The 11,150-nt window shown below is 35.9% G+C and overlaps 1 protein-coding gene across 1 annotated transcript in view; it reads right to left on the reverse strand.

The window, feature by feature from the left end:
* LOC122329905 (matrix metalloproteinase-24-like) overlaps window positions 1–11,150 on the reverse strand; it is a 25,408-nt gene that overhangs the window by 10,348 nt on the left and 3,910 nt on the right. The window contains exons 2-4 of the mRNA XM_043226567.1: window positions 8,452–8,600; window positions 7,078–7,200; window positions 1,261–1,565 (exon numbers count right to left, since the gene is read on the reverse strand). Of these exons, the coding sequence (XP_043082502.1) occupies window positions 1,261–1,565; window positions 7,078–7,200; window positions 8,452–8,600 (577 nt within the window). The remainder of the gene's footprint in view (window positions 1–1,260; window positions 1,566–7,077; window positions 7,201–8,451; window positions 8,601–11,150) is intronic.

Raw genomic sequence — 11,150 nt, forward strand, 5'->3', positions numbered from 1 at the left:
TTCGACATTACATATCACAACTCGACAAATAATTTTTTTCAAAATGTGATTTTATATCACACAGTTGCAACTTTATATCTCACAATATTTAATATCATATAAATGTCGCTTAAAATCTCCTGATTGAGACTTGTTTCTCGTTTCAACTTTATATCTCACTGTTTTTGTGTGAGATATAAATGTGATGTGATATAAAAATGTTATGATGTGTATATGACTTTAGCACCACTGTTGAACTGTCTACCTCCACACCATATATTCTGTGCAGATAATATATTATGATTCCGAACACTTGGTGCAGAAGCATTGTTGCGATATTTACATTTGGGTATTTAGGCTTGTTAGATTTTGGCCCCCAAACCATTTTTATCCCATACAACAATTAACATAGTGAGCCCACACGCTTGCTTATTTTGGCATATCTTGTGAGCTGACTTGCGTACATTGGACTTTGTTTGTCAGACTGGGTTTCTTATTTTTCTAGAGATCTGGCAACACTGGACAGAGAAAGACTTTGGCACAATGTCTAATCGCTGCAGCTTGTTCTGGTCAAGAAATGCCCACCAAGACAGAACGAGACCATCTGACCAGCATGTCAGTATGTACGGCGGTTTGTATTTATTTGTACACAGCTCAAATCTGAAATCAGTGCAACAACGATAATAGGCCAGCACGGAAAATTTTAAATTATGATACGGCAGAAAAACAGCGGAACATTTATCAATAAGTCACAAGTACTGATTATTTCACAAACAGAAAACCAAGCGAAATATAGAGTTATGCTGTTGAATATCTAGTCTGCATGATAAAAAGTTCCCTACAACCTGTTCCCCTTCCAAAATATCAATTGCTTTAAAGTGCCCCTATTATGGATTTTTGAAAATTACCTTTCATGTAATGCGTAACACAGCTCTAAGTGAACGAAAACATTGTGCGGTTTTAAACATTAGCATATTCCCTGCCCACTTGTTGGTCTTTTCCTGTTGGTCTGAATGAAAACGCAAATTCACTACTTGCCACTAGGTGGCACTGCTTTAATGAAATCGACCAATCAGTGGAGGAGTTTGGAAAATGAATCGTTGAACAGGAATGGGAACATATCAGTTAAAATTGACCAAATCCATATACTCCATCATTTTCTAGAGCAATTTAGAAAAGCAGAGCTCATATGAAGTTATTTTCTTTAATGGAGAGTGTGCTGAGATTTATTCTTCAGTAAAGCTGGGTTTATACGCGACTAATATAACCAGGTTTACGTACCGTCATGGTTAGGGTTCCCCAGAGTCCAGGGCTCATCCGAATCGAAGTGTGTGTCTCCTCCGATCCCCGGACCGGGAAAGTAGGCATGTGCAAGAAAGCCCCCTTCTCCATCGAAGGGGGAGCTGTCGCCGTGGAAACCTGAGGCGAAAATGATAGTAATATCCACATCTTTCTTGTTGCGCTCCAGGTCGCTGTAGGGCACTGCCTCGAAACGCAGCGGCGTGACATTCTGCCACACATCGAACGCCCGGCGAATGGCATTGTGGGTCTCCTCCGCTCCTACCTTAGGCGTGACATTTTTTATACTGGAAAGAAGGGAAGAATACAATCAAAAAATGTGTATTTTACATATAATGAACAAATAAACAAATCTGTGTTGCACATTATGAAATGGACAGAACGTTTGATTGCAATAGAGTTTGCAATTCACATATTTTTCATCAATATATTTTGGTTCTGAATAAAATNGTATAATAAAGTTATAAAATTAATAATAAATTAGTAATACATATGTAGTTACTGCTTTATTACATAAGATTACTATTACTGGTTACACTTTATTTAAAAGCGTTCTTGTTACGGTGTAATTATTTATTTAATTAACTATGTTTACTTAATGAATGTTTAGGGTTTGGCTTAGGGTTACCTGCATGTAATTATGCATAATTAATTGCTATTATAAAAGTAATTACATGTGTAACAAGGACTCCTTAAAATAAAGTTTTACCAAATAACTAAAATTGAAAGATTAGTGAAGCTAAATAGAACACTTAAACTTGAAAATGAAAATAAAACAAAGTATAAAATGTTAACTAATGCAAAATATTAATAAATAATGTAATCATATACGACTAAAGTAACTGTATAGTTGCAGGCTTAAAATATTGGATAGGTATTTTGGAACAATTTTCACTTGGAAAATGACTTAAAATGCTGTCTACATAGGCAGCTCACTGGGTTTTTGGAACAGAGCGAGTGCATCTCTCTCCATGAAATCTTGCAGAAAGAAAGAGAAGCTGACAAAGAACCACTGCTTCTCCTGCTTCTCTGCTGGAGGTTCTACAGGTGAAGCAGGGTTTATTTTTTTTACTGAGGATTACCAACAGCTCACGGCATTACAAAAGCCGCCTGATGTGGGCATATTTTCAAACCTCATATTTTTTTAATGATGTGTATGATGTGTTTCGAATGTGTTTTTAAGCTCTTTAACACACTGAAGAAGGTCTTTATCTTTGTCCTACTGGTGATATACGTAAAATAAAACGAAAATAAAAGAGCGTTTGCTTTTGTCTCTGGACTGAGTTTGTGAAGGAAGCAACTTTGAGCCGCTCTGTCTTATGGAGCTACTTCTAATGTAGTAATGTGTTGGAGTCAGCGATGAAGAAGCCACCAAGATACACGGGGCAACTTTTTGAGCAATTTTGCCTGGGCGCTTTCCCATTGACAATGGATAACAAATTTCCATTTGGATAGGTTATATCAGTTGTGGGCTTATTGTAAGACTGTACACTGAAGTCAAGCTAATGTTTTGAAAAAGTAGGCTACCTGCAAGTCATCTAGCCTTAACTTAAAGGGGCAAAATCTTTTGAAATGAACGGGTAAGTACTTGCAGATACTCAAATCAAGTGAATCATTTCTTTTTGAACAGCTTAATTTGCACAAACATTCCAAATGAACTGATTCACTGGAATCAGATCTTCCCTAGCTTTATTGTTTTTGGAAAATCTGGAATAAAATGCAAAAAAAAAAAAATTCTAGGCAACTAACTGAAATAAAATAAGTTAAAGTTAAAACTAAATAAATTAAAATGAAAAAGAAATCACAAGAAGATGGCTAAAACTAAAAAAACTAAGTAAATATAAATAAAAGCAAATCAAATACATATATATATATATATATTCATGTTGTTCACATAAGGTATCAAGTGATTTATATAAAGCATTGCTTTACAACATTCACAAAAGACCACAGTTCTATTGAATCATTTCCTGGTTTACAGTTTATCTGAATGATTCATTCACAAATCAATCTGAAACAAAACAGTTGGTCAAAATTCCGACTCGCTTTCTGATTCATCTTCTCACGCAGACTCTGATTCTTACGCACATTGAATATCATTTACATTAGAATTTCTGTCTGAGATGTTTCCCATGGGTTACTTTAACATTTACTTGAGATACCTTCTCTTCTTATACACTACATCCTTAAGCATGACTGTCAGGTACAGCGCAGTGCTTGTGTCTATAGCGTATTAGCCAAAACTCTCAATCAACTCAGTAGCAGCTGTTTTCTCAAATGTGCTGAGAAATTTAAACTGTATTAAAGCAGTGCCTCTTAAAATATTTACAAGACATAATATCTCACGGAAACCTAAGCTCTCTATCTCTATTTCTCTCTCTCTCATTCCCTCCAGGTGGTGCAGGATGGGGTTTGGATATCATCCGCATACAGTTGTTCCGTCTGTGAGCGCAAACTATTAGATCAACATCTGGCTTGCACCGTTCATGTATTTTTCTTGTCTTTCTCAGCTGTACTTCCCAGAAATCATAATCCTGTCTTTGAACTTCATGACCCTTCAGATATTTCTTTTCCTCTCTAGGCTTGGATTTTCAGCTCAGCCGCTCTGAAGGCTGCTTGTTAGAGCCACGCGAGGTGTTTTGCAAAACCTTCCTGCCATGTTTATCATGTGTGACATACAAAATTGATTCAGCTTTTAAAAAAAAAAAAAATCACTGGGAAAAGAAGCATAAATTTGCATCGAGTCAGGATGCCAGAAAGCACTTGGTTGATGACCGGAGCCGGTGGAAACCATTTCCACAATCTAACCGCGTTAAATCACGGCGACAGGTAGGGGTTAAGTGTTTGTCAAGAGGGCACAATGGTTATAATTCATAGATCGTGTCTTTTGGGGTTTGAACCTGTAACCGTTTGGCTAGCAGCCCAGCTTTTTAACCACAAGGCTACACCACCACCACCAGAAGGAGATCTTTCCATGGAAAATCCAACAGCAGGGATACTGCCCACTAAACTAAGCAGGGTTTGTGTGCCTTTCAGAATCAAATTGAGGTAATGTTTACATGACAGTTATGTACTAAAAACAGAAAAAAAACATTTGTGTTTTTAAAAAGTTCACGTATTGATAACCAAGTTGTTAAAACTCATTCCCGACCAAAATTCCACGAATTTTAAATTTTTAGTAGTGCTGTAAAATGATTAATCACATTCAAAATAAATGTTATGATAATGCTGCAATAAATGCAACACACATACATATATTATGTACAAAACTTTTATTAATTGCTTGACAGCACAAACTTTTAGATCGCATGGAGGTCTTAATGGTCCTGTTTTCAAATGTTTGCATTGTCAGGCCCATAAAAAGCAGTTGCCATGTAAATGAATGGCCAAAGCATGTAAAAAGATTTCCATTATTAATTGAAAACAGAGTTATGTTTTTTAAACTCAATTTGAATCGTTTTGAAAGTCATTGATATAATTCTAAATATAAATTACAAGTATTTAAACAAATAGATTTAGACTATTTAAAACCTAATTTAATATTAAATCATGAATATAGTTTTACTAAACAATTCATGCCAGTGCAAAAATATGTTATAATAATGATAATACTGATAATGTGTATTGATTTTTAAAAAATATTTTAATATAAAATGCTAAAATAAATATAGAATATATTAAGATCTATATTTGTTCAGTGTACTTGCAGTGACTTTCAATTTCAAAAGAGGAAGAAAAGCAACAAACGCATTCCACAGAGCTCGAAATGGACCCTGGGCATCCTTTAAGCCACTAAATTGTGAATTCAGATAGGAAAATGTTATTTTCAAAAGCGTAGGATGGCATCAACGGTTAACAAAGGGGGGGAAACGTGGTATTATACCATCTAAACCCATGCAAATACAAGGACTCACACGAAAGAGACGCTGAATACACAACACCTCGCTTTGTTCTTTCAAGTCCTTCTCGGGCGATATTGAAACTATGTCAGTTACGTGAATGACTGCGTGTGTGTCAGTGCTTATGAGAACACAGACTGCTTTGAGACCAACTCAATTAGCCCAGACTAACACACACACATACAGTGATGCTATTTGTGCCTGTTATACCATAAGGATGAGGAGAGGCCTCTCTCTTGTGTGTGTGTGTGTGTGTGTGTGTGTGTGTGTGTGTGTGTAAGTGCACATGGTATGATCCAGGGTTGGGGGAAGGTGAAGGGTGGTACAGTCTGGATCAAGACAGAGAGCAGGGAGCGCTGAGGGGAACATCTGCCTACCCATCTGCTCAGCCTGGCTACACACACACATACACACTCGTGCCTAAAGCCACCATTCCATTACATAATCATAATCTCTCTCTATCGCTCTCCTTTTTTTCTCTCTTTCTCAGTAGGCTGTATTGTTTGACTTATGTCATATCAAAAGAAACACTGGCCTTTTGTAATTTCGCCTCGTCCATCAGCTCGCAAAAACACTTTTGCTGTACATTAACACAATCAGAGCAGCCCAGAGAGTTTTTAAAAGCAGAAATGTGAAGCTTGAGTTTTTTTTTTTCGTTAAAGCACTTACATGAATTATTCAGTATATTTGTTATTCGAGCTGTTCGGCTGCCTGAACCCTCCTTCTGAGGCGGGACTGTGTTTCTAGGTGGATAAACTTCTGCTTATGTTCTATAGTGGTGTGAGTTTAACTGTCACAGCTGTCAGTACTGTCAAGCAGATTATTTTAGGGCGAATGTTATATAGTCATATCCGAATATAGGTCATATATGCGTAAGCTGAGGGATTATCAAAGAAATATTGCATTGATAGAGAGCATTGTGTTAGTATAATGCATGTCGCAACAATACAAATCGCTTGTCGCCGGGGTTATATAACGACATGCAGGTCAAAAAAGATGCTGTATATGGCACAAACTGTTTTTAGATTTCTAATAATGTTTTTTCGTGGAATTTTAGAAGATCACGTGATACTGAAGACCGGAGGAATTCAGCTTTGCGTCACATAAACGAATCAGTTAAAATAGATATATAACTAAAGGTACAAAATCTGTCACTGGGGAGGTACCTTTTCAAAAGGTACACTTTTGTACCTATTAGGTTCAAATATGCACACTTTCAGTACTTATATGCACCTTTAAGGTTCCAAAATGAACTCTTTGGGTAAAATTAAAGCAGCATTACTAGACTTTTTTTAAAAACACGAACAACTTGTGAAGCGCAGTACTGCATGCGCGTACATAAGAGTTGAAGCAATTAAAAAAAAATATTTGGCTTGAATAATTTAGAGCAACTAGATCCTTTAATCTAGTCGTTCTAATAAAGGTTTGTAGAGACAGAGGTAAAGAGGCCAGTTGGGACAGGGGAAGAGACGGGAATGTTGGACGGAGTGATTTAGGACTAGCGAGGGGAGTCTGGCATGAGAAGAATCTGACAACCTAATTATCTCAGCGCTGCTGCTGGCACTGCAAAAATCATTTCCTTAATCAGTATTAGTGTCATCTTCCACAAAATACATTTAAACATCCTTAAAACAAGACGCATTTATACACGAGGAACAAAATTGCGTAAGATATTAAAACTTGTTTTCAGACAACATATTTTAAAGTGAGTCTGCTTTTCTTACCCCATTGGCAAAACGTTTTTTTTTTTTTTTTNTTCAAAGAAAAGCAAGAGAAATGCGCTTTCTCTTAGTATTTTATTTTGCTTCTAAACATTTTGAGGATGTTTACATATTTTACCAGGAACACGCACACACACACACACATACACGCAAAGTAAAAGTGTGTTTTTGTAACTAACCTGTATGTGATATGTTTATGTTGCCATTTCTGCCCTGTTAGGGCGTAACGTCTTTTTCTGACGCTGAATTTCGAGGCACCGCCGAACTGGTCTGGCACCCCACATCGTGGCTTCTTCATCCAGCTGAGAGAGAAAAATAAGCAGATTCATTAATATTTCATTGCTCCACACTAGTGACATTCAGCCCAGCCTGTCTGAGCTTCTACGCGACATTAAAATGTTCATTAATAACCTCTCAAAATACATGAGGTTTCCAAAATATGAAGCAATATTTACATCATATCAACATCACATATAAATCCACTTGTGTATTTAACAGTATTTGGTGTTTTAAAGACGAATATCTAGAGGCCAAATATCGGCCAGTTATTCAACTAATATGATACCGTACTCATAAAACTGATCGATTGGAGTTCAAGCAGAGAAAGAGAAGCCGAGACAGTTTTGGTTTTGAAAGCAACAAACAAATCACAAGAGAAAAGTCAGCCTCACCTTATGGTGATATCACTATGCCGAAGCAAAAAGGAAACAAAAAGATCATGTTAAGAGTTATGACATCACCAGGATCCTAGCGGCCAGGCGTTGTACATCAGTGTCTCCCAACTGCATGCCCTTAAAGACAGCTTTGAGTCCCTTTCAATAACTGTTTTGGAGATTTGGAGACTTTTGATCTCACTTTTTTCTCAGAATTGCATAACACAAATTCGCAAAGTGTGATAGACATTCAATTCTGACTTTATAACTTGCAACTGTTTTTTATCAAGTCACGAAAACCGTCTTCCACAGTTTTCCATAGAAGAGAAAATAAATCCAAAACACTTTCTTCACTATAAAGAACCTCTTTCTGTCATTTAAATATTCCATGGATGTTAAAAGTTCTCCATGGAACTGTTAGATGCCAATAAAGAACTTTTTTTTTTTTTAAAGAGCCTGGTTGGGAATCACTGCTGTACATTATATTCAGACATGCATTTATCATATCACATTTTAGATGTTGAGCAGTTTGTAAAGGCATTTTTGAAATAAAATCAGGTAATTGCCCATCCTTTACCCTTAAAGTAATTTTTTAAGCTAGTCTGGAGTGGTTTATGCTTATCTCTAAATTTACATTTACATTTCTCAGATGTTTTAAACCAAAAAAAAGACTTGTGACACTAATATGACACTACCACAGTTAAGATCTATTAGGTCTATTATTTGAACCCATGACTTTGACATCACTAGTGTCGGTAGAGACGGTTTTTGTAGTGTTAAAGTACGGCCACTTATTTTGCTATACACATACAATGATGTTAAAAGAGTCTCTGAGAAGAACAACGTCTGACCAGTTGATACTGGATTGAGTGACCGTGTGAGAGTGTAACTGCTACTCACTCAATGGTGTTCTTATCCAGTTCACCGGTGACGTTAAGGCCGTAGAGGCGCTGCATGGCAGCGATAGCAGACTGCATGGTCTGTTCTGACCGCAGGACGGACATTCTGGGGTCTGTGGGAGGGAGGTAGCCATACCTCTGCAGCCAAGCCTAAGAGAGACAGAGACTTTTGTTCAATCATTATACGTTACTACTTCGGTAACATATATGCTTTTAATACCATTAAGCATTTAAACACAGGTCGATGCATTAATAAATAGTAAAATGTATTTAAAATAAAAAAAACATTCTTTGTTTGCAGTGTAACGTATAATCATAGCTTTACATGCAAAGCGGAACTGCCTCCTTTGTTTCTAATTTAGTTCTAGCAAACTGATTAATCACATCCAAAATAAAGATTTTTGTATGCGTTATATACTGTGTATATTTATTACCGTATGTATGTATTTAAGAAAAATGTTATGTTCATATATTGAATAAAAGATTAAATTAGAAATGTACGTAGATTTTCTAAATATATTCTGCATGTGTGAGTATTTATATATACGTAATAAATATACACACTACGCAAATATGAAACAAACCTTTATTTTGAATACGATTTGTTGACATATACATACATATACATATATGATATTTTATTCTGCTGTGAAATGTTATCAAACATAGCAAAATAAAAAAATCTAAAAGCCTTGCAGTAACAAATTTCATTTTCATTTGTACGCCACTAACCTGAAAATCATTCGTAAACATTTTATAAATATAATATAAAAGTATATATAATTAAAATACAAAATTCTTGACACAGCTAATATGCCCAAGTAAACGCATACTTTTCTCTTAGAATAGCTCAATTAACTCTAGTTTCTAGTTTTGTGTAGAAACATGGCCGCTGCTACTGTTGCTGCCATTAGCGGATTAAAAAAAAAGGTTGAGTTTGTTTTGAAGTGGTTTTCTCATTAATGCTGGAGAGAAGCGGTAGGAAGTGCTTACACGGATCCTCTGCTGACCCATCTGCTGCCTTCAGCCAACAGCCAAATGCATCACAACTCTACAACACTCATCATGACACTGTGTGTGCGTGTGTGTGTGCGTGTGTGTGTGTGCGAGTGTGTGAATCATCATCTCTCCTCTAGCTATAAGAACATCCCTATCCTAGCATGCCCTTTTCTAAAGTCACTGGCTACGCTACAGAGAAGTCCAAGATAAACACACACAAACCACTGCAGTACGTGAATCCGGACCTTTTGTAACATTTGAAAGAACAAGTCGTGTAGATACAGTTGTTTGGTGTCAAATTTCAGCTTCTTTGATCTTGTCTTTGTAAGCCGATTTCAAAGTTTTAAAGACCTTGCACGATACATTTAACGTTCTTTGATCAAATTGTGTTATGCCAGCTAAAGGGAAGGTCTTCAGAACTAATGTTCTTGCTCTCTAAAAGTTATGAACGTTAATAGAATGTTCATTCAAAGTTCTCCGGCCTTTAAAAAGGTTCTCAAAATGTTATCACAAAAACATTAATGGAACATTTTTTATTCTAAAACATTTTTTTCAATATTAATGTTTCACAAATGTTCAAAAGTAAAGTTACCGTAACGTTTGCAAAATTATATGTAATTAACATTCTTATTATCGAGAAAATATGTTTTTTTAATCATTGCTTTTATAAATGTCTATTTTGAATGTTCAAAACATTCAGAAATAACGGGAATGTTAGTACAACCCTTTCAAGTTTAATATGGATTTAAAGTTTTATTTATTTATTGTCTTTTTGTATTTTTTTTTCCTGGTATATCATCTTTTTAGTAATTCAACAAATTACTAACTAGCATGGTATAGTTTAGTATGCTAACCTTCATAAAACTTACGCTGTGCAAGGAAATAACTGCTTATACTTTTAAAAATAAGAAAATCGAAATAAAATGTTTGCTATATTTGCATGCAGAAAATGAAGCTTTTTTTTTTTTTGCATTGTGGATCATTTTCAGTAACGAACATGATAGTTATTTTGAATGCATGAGGATTTATGCAAAGCGCAATTTTCACATGCTAAAGAAAATTTCTCTTTTGGGGTCAAATATGAATGAAATTTGATGACATACTAAACTATAACTCATAACGCGATTTACCCAAGTACGATAAGTTCCAGGATCAGCATCCATCAATCACAGGCTGAACCATGTCCCTAAGGTTAAACCTAATAACTCACCTCTACAATCAATGGCAATGATGGCACTAAGCATAACCGTAAGCTTTAAGCGAATGCTGTTCGAGGTCGGAAAGAAAATTGGTCCTGGACCACGGGCTATTCGGGTAAATCATGTTAAGGACTTATATTTTAAAGGATCGCTTAAGGCGCAGACGCAAAACAACAACACACAGCTGTTTCGGGTCATTTAGCAGGAATGTGAAGTGTTAATCAAGGTCTGTGAGATACGTGACAGAAAGCCTCATTTATAACAGGTCACATGGATATATCTCCGTTACACTCTCATACGCGGCGATCGGACGACTTGATTCAGTTAGGCTGTTTCGTGTGTTAAGCGTAATAAGGATAATAAGTTGTGGTGTGAACATGTACACGTGATACCTTGAAAGAAAAAGTGTCTCCCAAATGTGTCTCTTGTTTTTTAGATTTTAAAGAGCCAAGTCAGTGTTATTTTAGTAGTATTTCTAAATTATTGTAGTATTTATTTAAAT

This window comes from Puntigrus tetrazona, chromosome 24, assembly GCF_018831695.1.
Source record: "Puntigrus tetrazona isolate hp1 chromosome 24, ASM1883169v1, whole genome shotgun sequence".
NCBI classification, from domain to species: domain Eukaryota; kingdom Metazoa; phylum Chordata; class Actinopteri; order Cypriniformes; family Cyprinidae; genus Puntigrus; species Puntigrus tetrazona.